The sequence below is a fragment of the Salvia miltiorrhiza genome, chromosome 5 (genome assembly GCF_028751815.1).
Source record: "Salvia miltiorrhiza cultivar Shanhuang (shh) chromosome 5, IMPLAD_Smil_shh, whole genome shotgun sequence".
Lineage (NCBI taxonomy): Eukaryota > Viridiplantae > Streptophyta > Magnoliopsida > Lamiales > Lamiaceae > Salvia > Salvia miltiorrhiza.
In genome coordinates, this window is record NC_080391.1 from 53,055,072 (window position 1) to 53,073,607 (window position 18,536).

An 18,536-nucleotide genomic window follows, 5' to 3' on the forward strand; every position below is an offset into this window, starting at 1 on the left:
ATGAAGAACCGTAGCATTTAAAGAAAGAAGATAGGAGGGAGAAGAGGATAGATGAGAGAGAAGAGAGAAAAAAATAATTTTGTGACTTTAAATTATAATAAGTTATTTATTTAAAATTTATTTTATATAATTTTTACATCAAATTAAAGATCTTGTCATCATTTTTAATTTAACATCCATATTGAATATTTTTTTATGAATCAAAGTTTATGATTTTTAAAAGAGAATCAAAATAAAAAAAGAAAAGTGAGGAGAGAGAAATTTTGGTGGAAAAAAGTAACCGTTATACTGCTCTTTTATATATTATATAGATATTGTACCCCTCCATCCCACCAATTCAGTCTCCTCCCACTTTTCACACATATTAAAAAAGTACATTTAATTTTTATTTTTTATACCCTTATTTATTATTTTCACACATCATTTTCACATTTAAGTGAAATATTAAATAAGGTTATTTTAGTAAAAACAATATTTTTATATAGTATTAATTAAAAAAATGGACTATCTTTTTGGGACATCTCAAAATGGAATAAGGGACTAATTTCATGGGACGGAGGGAGTAATTAATTGTTATTCCGAACATTGGTAAGGATGGGGATTAATTAAGAATCCACATCTCTCTATAGTTAAAGACAAAATAAAATAAGGGACAATACACTCGTTGAATAAAGTAATTGAAATTCGACTTAAATTGTCACAAAGTACTACTACTATTAAAATACAACTTTATTAAAAGAAAAAGAAAAAAGAAAAGAAAAAAGACCCAAAGGAACTCTTGAAAGCACAAAAAAGCAGAAGTCTGCCTCATTAAAACTTTTTTAAGAAAAACCCAAAGGAAAAGCCTTAAAGAGGAAAAAGAGTACTACTACTATAATAATAATAATAATAATAACAATAATCCAACTTCATGGAGACCGGTACGGTTTGTATATATACACAACAAAATTACAAAACTAATCTTATTATGATAATTTGTCCTAGCTATAACCTTTTTGTTTTGGAGAGAGAGATGGAACATTGTAGTTTATTGGCAGTGAGTAAATTGAATGAATATGTCTAGAAAAGTCCAAAAGCAGCAGCAAATCACACCACAATCTACTGTAGATATAATAATCCATGTTGGTACCCATCTTGAATTTTCTCAGAAATTTCAAGCTGTCGTAAGTTGGGGTGATGGAAATCTGCATACATACCCTATTTTCATCTCAAACAATCCATTTATGAGCTTTTCTCGTTTCCATAGCTGGATTTATAGTAATAAAATTATACTCCCTCCGTCCCGCTCCAAATGTCTCCTTTCTTTTGGACACGGAGATTAAGAAATGTGTATAAAGCAGATAAAATGGGTTGGTGAAAATTGTTTAAATATTAAGTATAGAGAGAAAGTGTATTGCTAAAAAAGGAAATGAGACATTTAGAGTGGGACAACCCAAAATAGAAAATAAGACATTTGAAGTGGGACGAAGAGATTATATACAGCTCCAGAGGAGTAGCTAGGAGTATACAAAGGACTCACAACAATAAATTATACTCCCTCCGTCCACAAAGAATGTGTAGTGGAGTAGAGGGCACAAGTTTTAATAAAAAAATTGGAAGATTTAATTTTAATATTAAAGGATAGAATTGGGCTCACCAAATTGTAAAACCATTCAATTTAAAAAACACCCTGTCGCAAGTTGACGTTGAACAGAATCTCTATACAGCCAGGCATGCCTCTCTCTCTCTCTCTCTCCATGTATATATAAATGTGCACGAACACGTTGAAAAGACTATAAACAAGAAGCAGTATAGCTGAAATTAAAATTAAGAGTGGTTTAGATCAAAGTTCATAATTAAGATGGGAGGTGGTTTAGTTTAACTAAATTGATACATTTGTTCCATGCATAACTACATTGTTGCATTTTAGAAGTCTTAATTACTACCTTTCCATACGATCGAGTGTGCCATGGAGTATCGAACAATTTCTTTTACACGCTCAATAGTGATACATGAACATGAGGAATCGAATCATTTAATTGAAATGAACCTAATAATTTCAATTAAAAGGTATCTCAACGATGGCTTTGCATTTATTTAGAATAACTATTTTCTTTCTTCTTTTCTTGGAATGGTTAAAGACAATTGTTTAACGAATAACTCAATTTTAATTTAATTTAATTAGAAAATAACTACCCAACTTTTCAAAATTTTCAATTATAACTTCCCCAATCAAAAAATTTGAATTTCCACCGTCCAATAGACACATGCCAAAACATTCATCTCTTCAAACCCATCAAAGCCCAAAATTTAATATCTCTAATCAAGATCTCAAAAGTCCATCAAAGCCCACACTCTGATTCTCTAATCAAAATCAAAACTATATAAATCCCAAAATTTGAACCACCAAAAAAGGTGGGAGATTATAATTGCAAAAAATTAAAAGGGCATTTACTTGCCACATTTTAAAATTAAGTTGATGTTACATGATCAAAATTCATGATTTAAATGACAATTACCCTTACTTTTATTGATTCCTTGTTTGCAGTTGAAGGCATGGACATCTTAATCAGGATAACAAACCATTATACCTTTTCTGCCTCTAAAGCAACTAGACATGTTGTGAACTCCACACATAATATGTTTCAATGCATCAAAATGCACTACACTATTTCCAGGTAAATCAGATTGCAATCTTCTACAATGGCAGCTGCTACCATAGAATTTAGCAGTTTCATTTCAAGGCAGTTTATACCAACAAAAGGAACATCAAAGCATTCCATTCCCACTATCCCAATGAGAAAATCGAACCTATTTCAACCACTAGAGATTAAGATGGCGCCTCAAACCCGCTCAAACAAGGCTACAAAGAGAAAATCATTTAAGCTATTTGTGGTTCCACCTAGAAGTCCTGCATTCGACACGAGTTCACCTTCTCCTGCTCAAACAGTCATGCAGTTCTACTCTTCCATTAACGAAAAGAATTTGATGCAATTGGACAAGTTGATAGCTCAAGATTGTTGCTTCGAGGACTACTCATTTCCTAAGCCGTTCCACGGGAAAAAGGTCTCGTCTATTTTACTGTAAGATATCATATAATGTGACCTACTTGATTTATTTGTGTCTTTGTTACCAGTCTCTTGCATGCTGCAGGAGGTGATGCATTTCCTGGAGCAACTTAGCATGTGCATGGGCGACTACAAAAACATGCGATTTAACGTGGAGCTCATATGTGAAGGGAACGACTCTACAGTTGTGGTCAATTGGCACTTGGGTATCTTTTCTAATCTGCCCTTTCATTATTGCTCACTGATGTTCATTAAATAGCAATAATTGGTTCGGGACATTATACTAAGAGGGTAAACTTCAATCTGACTGCAGTTTGGAAAAAGATACAGGTCCCTTTTACCAGAGGATGCAGCTATTTCTCACTATCAGAAAACGATGATAAACTACTTATCAAGTATGAATGAAGGATCTTTGGTCAACTCTTTACCATTTGCTTTTATAATTAATGTAAGAGAAAATAATAACATTCTTTAATATTTCATAAAAACCTGCAGGAAAGCTCAAGTTCTCATTGAATCACCTATCAAACTAGGTTTTGTGGCACTGGTAATAAAATTTATCTTTCGTCCATGAGGTCTCTTTCTGAACAAGATTCCTAAATGCATTTGATACTTTAAGCAGAGTCTAGTGATTTTGCAGAGTACTTTTAACAAATAATTCGAGAATCACTGAGAACAAATTCTACATATCACTTTACTTTAACAATTGGACGAGTCATAAATTATATGCATATTTCATTCCAAAACTTCAGCTAATACTGTGGTAAGAATTGATGGATGATTTACTCTAACAATAGAGTTTTACATGTGATTTATCTCTGTTTTGATGGATTTCTTACTTGCAAATTCCATTCATTGAAATTCAGGCTATATTCAAGACTGTGAGCTCGCTATTCGATGCATTCCCAGCAGCTACAGAGTGTATGCAAGCATTCCCATTTCCCATTCTCAACTGTTATACACATCCTACTAACACAACATCACCTGCTCATGCAGGGTTCTTAAAGAGTCCGCATACTATGTTCCGACTACTACTAAAGGCATACAACATAGGCGTACAGCCCGTGATAACCCCGTTCCTGGCCTGGTACATCAAGCTACTAAACCTCACAGCTTGCATTCTAAGCACTACCCTCAAAATTCTCTATTACCTAGCAAAGATTTTTCACATGTAATCCACATTACACAGTCAATAACTAGTAGAGAAAAAGAGGATTACATGTCACCTATCAGTCGTCATTGTTATCCGCCTTATTCAGAGATTCGAGCATTGAGATGGCTACCAATGATCCGAGAACCGGAGGCAGCGGCGGTGGCCTGCTGAAAGTGACAATGGGTTCAGCCTCTCCCTTATTTACGCATGCTTCACCACCATCTTCATTTCCTTGTTTTCTAGGCATCATTGTGCCCACTGATGCAAAATTAGGGCAATCGCCTAGTTATAATCGTGCATTTTTCATTCTAAATCAATAAAAAATTGATGATAATCAGAAACAATTGAATTACCCCATCTTCCTTTGGAAGAATAGATGGGCCGGAATTTGGTCGCTAACGGCCGCGAAGAAGCAATCATGCGCGCGAAAACCCTGTTGTTCCTTCAAATCTGCAGAGAATGTGAGGCGAAATCATTCATAAACGAGCGATCATCAATCAGGAAAATGTAACAGATTGATCAAATAAGGAAACGCAAATCATCTCAGAATTTCCTACAAAGAGAAAGAAATTCGAATCCAGCTCAAACAAAACATCGAATGTTTCGAGCCCGCAAAAATAAGGCATCAACCAAATTTTTTTAATCACAAAACGAATTCTTTTTAGGACAACATAAACGTACATTAATTTTCACGAATTGAGAGCGGACTCAAGCTGCACCGTTCTAGAATTAGGATATGAACATAGATTATTAATTCATTTATTGATAATTTTCGTTTTCAAGGACGAAGGTTCTTGAATTTTCAAGAGTTGTTATATTATATATGGACCCTAGAATCTTCTGGCCCAGAGATAAATGGGCTTGCAAGTTCGTTGATCTCTAACCAGATTAATACTACTACTATTGTTAATTAATGGAGTATTTATAAATAACTTCAAATTAAATCTTCATATTTGGTCATAATTGTAAATTTCAATTTGTAACTGTTTTACGATTTGCAGAAAATTAAAACCTTTTATGGCTTTTGTAAGGATTTGGAAATCAGATATGGAACTCAAATTTGATTTGAAATTTATAAAATTTATTATGTATTTGATTGTCTTTTTTATATTGTCACTTTTATCGTGATTGTCTTTTCTATGTTGTCACTTTTATCGTCGAACGTTTCAACAAGTATCCACTCAATTATCTAACAAAAAAAGAGTCACTTTAGCTTAACAACTCTGTCGTTGTTTTGAGCTCTTTTAAGCTTTCCAGTCAATTTAGATTTTCTTTCCAACTTTTGATTTTAATTTGTTAACTTTTAAGTTTTCTTCGAGCTAGATTAATTAGATTTAAGATTACTTTTAAATTAAGTTATAATTGTAACACCACTTTGCGATATTGAATAGTGCTCGTTCGTCAATTAACTAATTTATTTCTGGTTTGTTGAGTATACATAAAAACTACTTAATTTTTCCTTAATATACGATACGAGAAAAATGCAAAGTTCCCTAATTTAGTAAGAAGCCAATTTATATGTTAGTTAGGCCTACAAGCTCCCCTCCAACCGGATGTTGGTGGCTATATGTCAAACTCACAGCTACATCACTTTTCTTGATGGCTCGATATATAATCAACTTATAAATGCCATTTTAATTTCTTTTTAAGTAATAATCGCCTTCTATATATATACAACTGTAATCCCACTTGTTAGTCGTTAGAACATCAGTATTGATTGAGTCAATGCTTGACCCATCCATACTTCGTGATCACTTATGACTTATGAGTCAAATGCTGCATTGGATTAGCTCATCATATTGATTCGTATGAATTAATTTTGATTTAATTTAAATGACACAAATTTAAATAATACAATTACTTAAATTTAAATGAAATAAATTTAAACATATAAATCAAACATCTCCGGCTCTCCTGTGCGCCAAAATTTTGGCCACCCTTTCTCTTCCCCGCCCTCGCTGCCATCGGCGTCAATGAGGCTCGGTCGAACCGATGCCCTTTTCTGTATCCTCACCCAAATTGATGGCTGCGAGGTCCGGTTGGTAATACGGCATCGATAGACCGTCGCACCAATTTGGAGAGAAAAAATCGGAATTATTGGGATCCATTTGAGGGAAAGAAAGATTTTGAAATGAAGAAAAAATTTGAGAGAAAGAAAATTTGAGAGGAAGAAAGAAAGTGAGTGAAGTTGTGACGAACTGAATTGGAGTAGGAGGATTTTATAGATGAAATAAAGGAGAAAAAATAATAGTAAAAAAAAAGGCATCCTACTGTTGCAACAGTATGTGACAATTTTTGTTTTTTTATTGAAAAAATTGGGCGTGTGTATTACACATGTCTCAAATTTTCAGCCTTGCACCCAACCCATCCGCTCGCACCGGAGCTCGAGTCACCTCACCCTGCATCAGCTAGCCCATTGTCAAAGCTGTCTCAAGCCAGCGGATGAGCCAACCTAATGCGGGTGCTCTTAGTATTAGACATGTTAATAGGACCAATCTACTTGATTTCGAGTCAGTTTATCTGATTTCGAGCTTTGATTTTGGGGAATCGAGTTTTTTCTTTTTCGGCTAAACTTTTTTGGTGCTAATCCTAAATATTCTTCAATTTTGGGTTAACTCGTCGAATTAGTAAGTGTACGATTTTTTTATATGTATGGAATTTTTACATAGTGATTTCTCAATCAAGACACTTCATCTTATATTTCAAATACAAAGTATCATTTCTACATAAACTTACATAAGTAATTAATAAGTAAGTTCATTACATGTAAAAATTGAATATACATTTCACATAGAGTCAACTTGTGAGATAGCCATATTGAGTAATGAAACTCAATATTTGGCCACTTATCTAAAAAAACATAAATTTTGGCCATTTTTTTTTTACGTTTTATGACTATTTTGCCCATAATTAGACGGACTGGGTTAGGGTTACGCGCGTAGGCTGGGCTTCGGGTCGGGTTGGGCTCGCGGGTTATGATGGTACAGATGACACTATTAGTGCCAATTGTGCCATTCATTAGGTACACTTAGCTAATTGTGCCAAGAGAAAGTAAGAGAAATTGCACAGGCGGGGGCGCGAAGAGAGGCGCGGCCGTTGGTAGTTGGTAAAAATGACACTATTAGTGCCAATTGTGTCATTCATTAGGTCCACTTGACACAATTAGTGCCAATTGTGCCAAAAGAAAGGGCGCGACCTCACATAGAGGCACGCTTGCTTACAGTTGGTACAAATGACACTATTAGTGTCAATTGTGTCATTAATTAGGTATACTTGGCACAATTAGTGCCAATTGTGCCACCGGTCACCAATGGGGCAGTGAGCGAGGGAGAGAAGGGACGTGCGGGCAAGGATATTTTGGATCGAAATTATAAAAAATGGCCATAATTTATGTTTTTCAGATAGATGTAGGGGTGAGCATCGGTTCGGTTCGGTGCAAAACTGAATCAAAAATTCAAAACCAAAAACCGAACCGATGGTTAAAATTGAAACCGAACCGTACCAATTGGGGGTTCGGAACCGAACCGAAACCGAACCGATAAAACCATCGTTTCGGTTCGGTGAACGATGCAATTTTTTTATTTTATTTTTTTCGAAAATACCAATTAAAAATTGTAAAATAATGTAAAATACACAAATTTCAAATGTCAAATCCCTACAACATGAACATGATAAATAATTATATATTATAATTGTGAATTAGGGTTTTAGTTTTAGGTTAAAAAATTAGAAAAATAATTATATACTATTATAAAATAATTATATATAATAAAAGATTAATATGTATCGGTTCGGTTCGGTTTAGTTTAAAACCGAACCAAAAAATGGAAACCGACACCAAACCGAAAATTTTCGGTATTTACTTTTCAAAACCGAACCGAAAACCGAACCAATAGAATTGGGACCGAACCGCACCAATCTAGTTCGGTTCGGTTCGGTTTTTAGTATCGGTTTGGTTTCTGCTCGCCCCTAGATAGATGGCCAAAAATTAAGTTTAATTGCTTAATATTGCTATATGAGTGGATATTCTCTTTCACATATATGACTAATTTTCTTTCATTTTTTTGTCATAAAGTCTTTTACTAACCATTGCAATGGATATTTTCATTTTACTAATTAACATAAGTATTATTTTTATTTTTAGGAATAGAAAAGAGCATATATATATATATATATATATATATATATATATATATATATATATATAGGGGGCCGCTCCAATGAGACCTCCTAATTTTAGTGAGATCTAGGGCACGATCTGGTGCATTTATTTTATCAATCCTATGGCTGATATTGTATCTGGAGGGTGATTTTTTTTCGCAGGGTTCGAATCCTGGAGGGAGCATAATATTTTAAATTTTGTTATTCATCAGTATATACTGCATTGTTCATCAGTATATACGGCTCTGTTCATCAATATATATGTCTTATTCATTACGAATTTTTTAATTTTTATTTTTCATCAGTATATACATCTTGTTCATTAGATATACGTTTTGTTCATTAGTATTATATGTCTTATTCATTGTACTCATGTTACACGAAAAATAGGGGGTCTCACTGGAGCGCGCCCCTATATATATATCAGCATATTGTCCTGGGCCTCCTGGCCTCGTCATGTTGTCACGAATTGTTAATGATAATTAATTTCTCTTCATGTTGAACAATTAAAAGTAGTTGTCATATGTAGTTAACTTCATCTATTGACAGAATCTTATTAATCGAACTATCATATCACCCTATTCGTTTCATATGTTCATATATGGCATAATTAATGTATTATCCTATTTTATAACCATACCTTCATTTATATAAATAGTGTTGATTCTTTGTATATATATATACCTACCTATGTAGGAGGAGGTACAAATGAAAATTCTTACTCCTCTGCCCCGCTCTAATATACTCACTTAAAAAAAATGGAGATTAGAAAACTTACTTTTTAAGAGGAAGATGATGTGGTCCACAACAATTAAATATATTTTTTGTACTCAAAATGAAAAACGAACCTATTCTAATGGGACGTTTCAAAAGAGAAAACGAGTCTATTGGAGTGGGATGGGGGAGTAGTATTTAAAATAAGAACTAAGAATCATCCATAGCCCTTGGATCTAGGGTTGTAAATGAATCAAATATTTTTGCTCCATTCAAGATTCGATTCGATTAGTATTCAAATACGTATATAAAATTATGATATTCGATTCGATAAATATAAATATATATATATATATATATATTATAATATTTTAATTATAATTTTATACTCCCTCCGTCCCAATATTGTTGGCCACATTTGGTTTCGGCACGGGAATTAAGGAGTTGTAGATTAGTATTTTAAGTGTGTGGGTAATATAGTATAAAAGTAATAAAGTAGGAGAGAGAAGGTGATAAAGTATGAGAGAGAAGGTAATAAAATGATAAAGTAGGAGAGAGAATGTAATAAAGTGATAAAGTAGGAGAGATAATGTGATAAAGTAAGAGATTGAATGTGATAAATATTTCCATTTTAGGAAAGTGGCCAACAATAGTGGGACAAACTAAAAAGGAAATGTGGCCAACAATATTGGGACGAAGGGAGTAATATCTAACTTCTAATTTTGGTGAAGCATGGTTAAATGGAGATGGATTTTATCGGAGATTTGTTAGGAAATCGTGAACTGTACCTAGTTTAGATCGGAGAAGACGAAAGAGAGTAATCGGGGTTTTTGAGCACGAGAGTAAAATTGCTGCTTGATAATAAAAGATAGCGTAAATTACAAGGAGCACGTATGCCACTATTTATAGAGTACACGTAAAGGGTAAAATAGTAAATTCAACATTGGATCATGCGCCTTGCGTGGTTGAGGGCATAATAGTAAAATCGCCTTCACGCGGGAGATTTCCCCGCGTTTCTGGTGATTCCTCTGGTAAAGACCATTACGCTGGCGAGTGTGATTCCTCTGGCGAGTGTGACTCCTCTGGCGAGTGTGACTCCTCTGGCGAAAACCATCTCGCTGCATCCCGCGATTCCCCTGGTAAAGTCATTCCTCTGTTCTGAATATATTACTCCTCATCAACTACTCCCCCCTCTGGTCTGACTAGTTCGCTCTGGAACGGTGCAACTAGTCAGAGTATTCGCTCGCGCGGGTGACGTCAGCAGCATTAAATGCCCGCCCTTCCTGCAGTGCTTTTCCGTATCCCGAGGTTACCTTTTTCAGCCCTCGCGTCCTTTCGCCTCCCCGCAGAAATCCTCGACCGTCGATTGCTTTTTTAGGGCCACGTGTCATTCATCCCGTGTGGTGATTTTTATCCCTTCATCTGCTTCATTCTGTTTCCGCACTTGCTCATTTTTTCTCTCAATTTCGGTGATTTCCTTCTTACTGTTTCGGCGATTTTTCTGCGACCCTACCGTTCCAGTCTCTTCCGTCGACCTTTAAGGAACTCCCGACTTTAGGTAAATCGCGTGCTCCCTTTCCTGGTACTTGTAATTAGTTGCAGCGTAGTTGTATAATTGTTGGTGCTCTGACTGAGCGTGTTAGAAACCCTAGATTTAAAAATTCTGGCAATGGCTTCCACTTCCCCTTCTTAAGGTTCTTCGTCCTCCTCCTCCCAGTCCCAGGATCTTATAAACCTTCCTAAGCCTTCTAAAAGAACTAAGAAAGCACCCCAGCCTCCTAAGCCTATTCCCGAATCCCGCCTTGGTGTCGTGGCGATGGAGAAAATGAGGGAAAAATGTCTTCGTCCCCCAGACCTAAAATTCGAACCCTTCTCTAAGGCCTCGCCGCCCCCAGAGAGACTGCGCGATCATAAAACAGTGGTCGTTTGGAAAGCCCAGATAGACGCCGGCCTGAGGCTTCCTCCCTCTTCTCTCTTGGTTGCAGTCTGCAATCATTACCGCATCCCCTTTTATCAAGTCACCCCCTCCGCCATCCGGAGGTTATATTCCTTCCACATTCTATGCCGAGCCCACGGTGTTGGGGACACCGCCAAATTATTTTTTCAGACCCAGTCTCTCCGTATGCAGGGCAGCCCCCTGTATAGCTTTGCTGGTCTTAAGAAATATCCCACCACCTTCCTTTCTTCCCTGAATTCTTTTGACAAAGATTTTTTATTTCATTATTGTTACGTGCGCACCCTAATCGGTTCCTGGCGCGATTACGGCGCTCTGGAGCTGGAATGGCACAGCCCTCGGACCACTTATAAACCAGCCTCTCTGGATGCCCCCTCTGAATTTGACTTGGTGGTCATAACCCGTCTCAATGCCATGAACAGCGCCCAACCCTTATCCTGTAGATACCTTGCCGAAAACAATTCGGCTTTGGCGGCCAATGGCCTATTTCCCCTGTATCCAGAGGCATCAATAGGTAAAAATATGTGTTAGAAAATATATTGACTTTTGTTACCCTGATTCTAACAGTGTGGAATTTTTTATTTGCAGGCATGGCTTGGAGGGCAAAGTTCGGACTCGATCTGGCTGCCACTGCTTCTCCCTCTCGCAGTGGGGGGCGTGGCCCGGGAGGTTCTAACTCCCGTACAGGCCCTTCAGAGCAACCAACCGAGGCTGAGGTGGACACTTCTCACCCGGTGTCAGAGATCCCTGAGATGGTCGCCCCTCCCCAGGGCTTTCGCCCTGGCAAGGGGAAGGATATGAACGTCTTGCTCACATTCAGCCCGGAAGCTCAGGAGGTTGATGTCGGTGGCCTTATCCACAGCCGCAGACGTTCCGGCGCCGGTGAGGGATCCGGTGCTGGTGGAGAGGATGTCCTTGTTGTGGACATTACTGATGAAGTCCCCTCTCCCGACTCAGTCCAAGACATCGCCACTCCCGGGTTCACGAAGAAGAGGAAGAGGAACCTGATTTCCTTGGGCGAGAAAGAAAAGCAAGAGAGCCTGAAGAAGGCCAGCAAGTCTGTGGGTCCAGCAAAGAAGCCTGCTGATGGCGCGGGGGCTCTCTCCTCTGCTGCCAAAAAGGGCAAAGGCAAGGTTTCGGCCCCTCCCGCCGAGGAGTCGGAGGTGGCTGTTCCTGGTCCGATCGCACGTCTGTCGGGGCAGGACTTTGTCGAGGCCCTATCTTTCCGCGTTCACCCCAAGGACAAGGAGGTGACAGTGAAATTGAAACGGGAAGTTCTGACCAGCCAGCTTGGCCAGTTGGCTCTCAGGTACCCTGCATTTTGTATTTTTATTTAAAGATTAAGTTACTAACCTCTTGATTTTTCTGGCGAAAGCCATTTCTCTGACGAAAGCCATTCTTCTGGTCGAAGCGGCCAAGCGTGACGACGACGTTGCTGGCGTAGTGGAGCGTCTCAACAAAGTTGAGGCGGAAGCTGCGGCTTTTCAGGCTCGCGTCGCTGAGCTAGAAGTGGAGAAGGCGTCCCTGGTCTCTGAGCTGGCCAGGGCTAAAAAGGAGGGTTATGATAACCTTACCCGATTCTGGGAGACGTACCAGTGGGAGCATAAGGACGCTTGCCGCCAGTGGAAAAAGGCGTGTGAAGGTGCCCAGGCGCGGGGTTATTCATTGGGGGCCAGGGACCAACACTTGGAATTTTTTGTCTCTCCCCAAGGCCAGCGGTTCCTGGACTTCATGTTGGAGGGCACTCTGGCAGCTTTCCAGAAGCACCCCGACTATCTGGAAGGGTTTGGACCCATCTTCGCCCATATTATACGAGAGATATCCACGAAAGCGGTGGAGATGGTGGGAGCATCAGAGGAGCAGGTCGCGGCTCTGGATATGAAGGCCATGATGGATCATATCAAGGACGAAGACCTCAACAGGATATTGGGGATTGATGCTAAGGCCCCGGCGAAGCCCGAGTGGTGGTACCCGATTCTGAATAAAGCCATCCCCCAATTCGCCTTTGGGGTTTATCCTGGTCCGGCGTTCCCCTCCCCGAAGTACCAGCCCTCCTTCTGTACTGCTTTGGCCAAGTTTGTGGAAAAATTAAGGGGTGAGTCTGGCGTTGGCCCCCACAAGCTTTCTCAATTCAACTTGGAGCCCCCGCTACCCTCTGGCTTGAAGACCTCCGCCTTCAAGGATCCTGCCTCCTCTGCGGACGTCGTGGGACAACTTTATGCCTTGTATCAAAACAATGATGCGTACATTTCTGAGGCAATAAAGTTGTTGGATATGGAGCAACGTCTGCCCCCAGTGCACTTCTCCGAGACACTGCCGGTGCTTGAGGTAGGTGGTTCCTCTGGTGGAGCTTCCACTGTTCCCAAGTCTGCAGCTGCCACTGCTCTTGTCCCGAATCCCTCTGTTGCTGCTGCCTCCAAGCCCTCTGATGCTGCTGCCTCCAAGTCCTCTGATGCTGCTCATCTGCCCTGATTGTGCATTTTTTGTAAACTTTTGTCTTGTAAATACTTTGGCTCTTCTTTTGGATTTTGTTAAGGGATGATTTTTCCCCTCTGATTGTCAATATTATAAACCCCTCTTTTTGATCTGATTCTGCATTTATTTGTCCTTGATGCCATTCTGTCGCTTTGTCTTTAGAGCTTTGAGATGTGATGATTGTTTCCTTCATGTGAAATGACGCGTTTATCCTTTTGATTAAAGTGTTGAAATTTTTCCTTAGAAATTTTGCTAACTCCTCCCTTGATGCTCTCGCTGACTCCTCTGATTGGATTTCTCTGATTTTGATATGGTTGATGGTTTCCTTATGACATCTTTGGCGAATTCCCTGTGTTTGCCTTTCTGTGGATTTCTCTGGTCCCGCCTTTTGGGGATTTCGCTGACTCCTCTGGCAAGGATTTCGCTGATTCCTCTGGCAAGGATTTCTCTGATTCCTCTGGCGAGGATTTCGCTGATTTCTCTGGCGAGGACTTCTCTGATTCCTCTGGCGAGGGTTTCGTTGATTCTTCTGGCGAGGATTTCGCTGCTGCTTCCCATCCAAGCATTCCTTTGCTGCTTCCCATCCAAGCATTCCTCTGCTGCTTCCCATCCAAGCATTCCTCTGCTACTTCCCATCCAAGCTTGAACACTCTGCGCGGAGCATGGAGAACCCGGGGGGTGCAACCAACTTTCGCGGCTTACGATTAAATAGTGACCTCTGCGCGGAGCATGGAGGACCCGGGGGGTGCAACCAACTTTCGCGGCTTACGATTAAATAATGACCTCTGCGCGGAGCATGGAGGACCCGGGGGGTGCAACCAACTTTCGCGGCTTACGATAGCAATGATTCCTCTGCTTTTCCCTTGACTTGCTGAGAAGCAATTTTGAATTTGTAAATTGGGGACTACGGGTATACACCCTACTCCCCCCTCTGGTGACATGTGCAATGCCTCTGCATGAACATGTTAAGTAGAATATGCAATTTGAAAAAACGATAATGAAAATAATCGAGACAACACCAGGGAATTCCCTAGAACCACGTATCCGATTTTATTGATATCATTGCCCCGAACCTCGTTAAAACCCCTGTGGGGAAAAAGAGTATTCGGTCTATAATTTCAGCATTCCTGCTGAGTAGCAGTTATACATAGAACTTTTTGAGAGTATTGATATTCCATGGTCTGGGAAGAGCTCTGCCGTTTTGATCCGACAGAATGTACGCTCCGCCGCCCAGGACCTCGATGATGATGAAGGGGCCCTCCCAATTGGGTTCAAATTTGCCCACTAGCTTTAGTGCATCAGCTCTTTTGAGGACTAGGTCGCCCTTGGCTAACTTCCTTGCTCTAACCCGCTTGTCATACCCCGCCTTAATGATGCTCTTGTACTTCGCTGCTCTGATCTGAGCTTCTTCCCTCTGTGCTTCCACAAGATCGAGCTCTGTTCGTCGGAGTTCGGAATTGTGCTCTGTATCGTAGGTAGTGATGCGATATGACTCCAATCTAGCCTCCGCTGGTATTACTGCATTTGATCCGTATACCAGGGTGAAAGGCGCCTCTCCCGTTGCCGTCTTTGGGCTAGTTCGGTAGGCCCAAAGGACGGTATCCAACTCCTCGACCCATTTCCCTCTGCTCTGATTCAGCCGCTTTTTGATGCCTTCGCAAATTGATCTGTTGGCGAGCTCCACTTGCCCATTTGCTTGAGGATGAGCTACGGACACGAAACGCTGGGTGATGTCCATTCTGTCACAGAAATCCGCAATTCTCTACCCTGTAAACTAGGTTCCATTGTCTGACACGATGATCCTGGGGACGCCAAATCTGCAACATATATTCTGCCAAATGAATCGCTCCACTGTCACCTCGTCGATCTTCCCCACAGCCTCGGCCTCGACCCATTTGGAGAAATAGTCTACTGCCACTATGAGGAAACATTTGCCCCCTGGTGCCGTGGGCAACTTCCCAACGATATCTATGCCCCACTTGTCAAAGGGGCATGCAGCATACATGACGCCCATGGTTTCCCCCGGGACGTTGATTCTCCCGGCATGTCTTTGGCAAGCCTCACATTTGCGGACGAACTCCCTGGCATCTATGTTGATGTTAGGCCAATAGAACCCTGCCCGAATGATTTTTCGTACAAGATCACGGAATCCCGTGTGACCACCACAGCAACCTGCATGAATTACTTTCAAAGCAAAATTAGCTTCTTCGGGAGATAAGCATTTTAGTAAAGGTTGGGTGAAAGACCGCTTGTAAAGTTGATCATTTATTAAACAATAATTCTCGTAGCGAGCCCTCTGATTGGATTCTCTGCTCAACCGCTCCCCTGTCTTGAGAAAATGTATAATTGGAGCCCGCCAGTCATCCCTTATTTCCACCGAGAAAACTTGTGAAGTCCCCATTTCTCTGGTATCACAGAGCAATATGATCTCATCATTCCATGTCTGTTCCACCGCGCTGGCCATGCGCGCCAGTAAGTCTGCTTTTGTGTTCTCCTCCCGGGAAATCTGCTCGATTTTGAACTCCATGAATATTTGTTTCATTTCGTTGATTTTGCAATGGTATGCCTTCATCCGCTGATCCTTGACATGATAGGCCCCCGACAGTTGTTGAGCTACTAACTGGGAATCCGTCCTGATGATAACACATTCAGCCTTGAGCTCCGACAGAATATGCGCCCCTCTGACCACAACCTCATACTCAGCCTCATTGTTAGACATTCGGCAAGTGAATTTGATAGCAAATTGATATGTCCCATAACCTGGTGAGATAATGTACACCCCAATTCCGCATCCCTCCTTTGTTACTGACCCATCCACAAAAGCAACCCAAAATTCTTGCATAGGACGGCGAGTGGTTTCTTGAATGAAATCCGCCAGAGCTTGTGCTTTGATTGCCGTTCTCGGCTCATATTCCACATCGTACTCCCCTAACTCCACGGCCCACTTGACCATTCTCCCTGACAAATCCGGGCGCCCCAACACTTGTCTGAAAGGTAGAGCAGTGCGCACCACTACCCGATGTGATAAGAAATAGGGCCTCAACTTTCGGGCCGTGACCATGACTGCCAGAGTAGCCTTTTCAATTTTCGTGTAATTCAATTCGGGACCCTGGATGATTCTGCTGACAAAATAAATTGGCCTCTGGTGATTTCCCTCTTCTCTGATGAGCATAGATACAATGTTTCTCCCGGGACCGGCTTGGTCAAAGTTGGGAGCTTCGCCAGATATACTTTGAGATCCTCAAATGCCGCTCGACATTCTGCTGTCCATAGAAATTTGGTTCCCTTCCTCAAGATTTTGAAGAACGGCATGCTGCGCTCTGCTGATCACGAGATAAACCTGCTCAGAGCAGTGATACGCCCATTCAGGGTCTGCACCTCCTTGATCCCTCTGGGTGGTGTCATTTCCATAATAGCTTTGACTTTCTCTGTATTGACTTCGATCCCGGCGGGAGTAACTTTGTAGTCCAAGAATTTCCCTGTAGTGACTCCAAAGGTGAATTTCGCTGGATTCAGCATGAGCCGATTGTTTCTGATGACTGCGAAGACCTCTTCTAAGTCAGAGATATGATCTTCCACTCTGACACTTCGCACCAGCATGTCGTCAACATACACGGATATGTTCTTCGAAAGTTGTTCTTTAAAGATTTTCTCCATCATTCTTTGGTATGTGGCCCCTGCATTTTTTAAGCCGAATGATATGCTCTTCCAACCATAAACTCCACAACAGACGGCAAAAGCCGTTTTAGCGATATCCCCTCTATGCATTTTCACTTGGTGATAACCCTGGTACGCATCCATCATCGATAAAAGCGCGCAACCAGAGGTTGAGTCAACTAACTGATCGATCCTCGGCAGAGGATAGTGGTCCTTTGGGCAAGCAGCATTCAAATCTCTATAGTCCACGCACATCCGCCAGGTGTTCGTCTTTTTTGCCACCATTACGGCGTTCGAAATCCATTCTGGATACTGTACTTCCTCAATATGCCCGGCATCCAACAGCCCTTGAACTTGTTCCCTAATCGCGGCATCTTTCTCGGCACCGAAATGCCTTGTTCTCTGTTTCACTGGCTTAACCTTCGGATCCACGTTAAGGCAATGTTCCGCCAACCCTCTGTCTATTCCCTTCAGGTCAGCCGTGCTGAAGGCGAATACATCCGCATTTCTTCTGAGGCAGTCGGTCAATTTCTCTGTAGTCTGCTCATCCATGGAAGACCCTATCTTGGTCTGAAAGCCCTCTCGCCCTGGGAATAATTCTATCATGTTGCATACATCACTGGTGGAGACCAGGGCGGTCTTTTCTGCACTGTCCCTGTCCTTTAGTAAACCCGCCAGCTCCTGACGCTCCTCTGCCGGGGCATTCACGTCGCCCACCTTTCCTTTTTTCCGAGTATCCGATCCCTCTGTTAGTTTTTCCCTTTTTTGCCCCGAGGAGTGTGTAAGCATCTGTACGTGGCATGCTTTCAATGCCCTTTGGTCACCCCAGACCTCGCCCACTCTTCCCCCACCGATGGGGAATTTCATCTTTAGATGGAACATGGAGATCACTGCTCTGAATGCCGTCAAGGCGGGACGACCGAGTATCACATTGTAGGATGGTTTTGGCATATCCACAACCAAGAATCGCACCATCCTAGTTTTGCTGCTAGCAGCTGCACTGCCGAGAATTAATGGCAATTCCACGAAACCTAAAGGCATGACCATTTCTCCCCCGAATCCGAATAAAGGGGCGTTTGTTGGTTCAATATGGACTTCGACTCCCATGTTTTGGAGGCACTTCAGATATAAGATATTTGATTTATGCTTAAATTACTCTATTTTTAAGGGTTTGTATGTGCTTATTTTAAGATAATCTTCTGGAAATTGGTGTGTTTTATGGTGTATTTCATGCTTTGCAAGAGATTTAGGCTTTCGAGATGGAAGAATGCAATTTTGGAGAATTTTGGATGAATTTGGCGTTTTCTAGGTGTTCTGGTCTCCAGAGCAGAGGAACCGACATCTCCAGAGCAGAGAAGCGCCAGCACCAGAGAAG

General features: G+C 41.0%; 2 protein-coding genes and 1 long non-coding RNA gene across 4 annotated transcripts; 1 reads left to right on the plus strand and 2 right to left on the minus strand.

Annotated features, from left to right (window-relative positions):
* Window positions 1-2,413: 2,413 nt before the first annotated feature.
* Window positions 2,414-4,555, plus strand: LOC131024952 (uncharacterized). Of its 2 annotated transcripts, XM_057954531.1 has the most exons (6): window positions 2,414-3,045; window positions 3,133-3,253; window positions 3,361-3,442; window positions 3,543-3,594; window positions 3,914-3,968; window positions 4,044-4,555. In XM_057954531.1, the coding sequence occupies exons 1-6, from the start codon at window positions 2,683-2,685 to the stop codon at window positions 4,220-4,222; spliced, it is 852 nt and encodes a 283-aa protein (XP_057810514.1). In that variant the 5' UTR covers window positions 2,414-2,682; the 3' UTR covers window positions 4,223-4,555. The 2 variants fall into 2 exon arrangements, with proteins under 2 accessions (XP_057810514.1, XP_057810513.1); XM_057954530.1 differs by having other exon boundaries at window positions 3,914-4,555.
* Window positions 3,961-5,176, minus strand: LOC131025023 (uncharacterized). Its single transcript, XR_009102063.1, has 2 exons — window positions 4,882-5,176; window positions 3,961-4,650 (listed from the first exon to the last, which is right to left on the minus strand). It is a non-coding gene; the product is annotated as an uncharacterized LOC131025023 (long non-coding RNA).
* Window positions 5,177-14,622: 9,446 nt separating this feature from the next.
* LOC131026111 (uncharacterized) lies at window positions 14,623-15,242 on the minus strand. Its single transcript, XM_057955881.1, has 2 exons — window positions 14,742-15,242; window positions 14,623-14,631 (listed from the first exon to the last, which is right to left on the minus strand). Exons 1-2 carry the CDS (start codon window positions 15,240-15,242, stop codon window positions 14,623-14,625), a joined length of 510 nt encoding a protein of 169 aa, XP_057811864.1.
* Window positions 15,243-18,536: the final 3,294 nt, after the last annotated feature.

Bases quoted from the DNA above. Each gene is read 5' to 3' on its own strand.
- LOC131024952 (XM_057954530.1), top strand. From the start codon at position 2,683: ATGGCAGCTGCTACCATAGAATTTAGCAGTTTCATTTCAAGGCAGTTT. The intron at 3,443-3,542 runs GTATGAATGAAG...AAAAACCTGCAG, and splicing joins GATGATAAACTACTTATCAA to GAAAGCTCAAGTTCTCATTG. The intron at 3,595-3,913 runs GTAATAAAATTT...ATTGAAATTCAG, and splicing joins AACTAGGTTTTGTGGCACTG to GCTATATTCAAGACTGTGAG.
- LOC131026111 (XM_057955881.1), bottom strand. From the start codon at position 15,242: ATGGACATCACCCAGCGTTTCGTGTCCGTAGCTCATCCTCAAGCAAAT.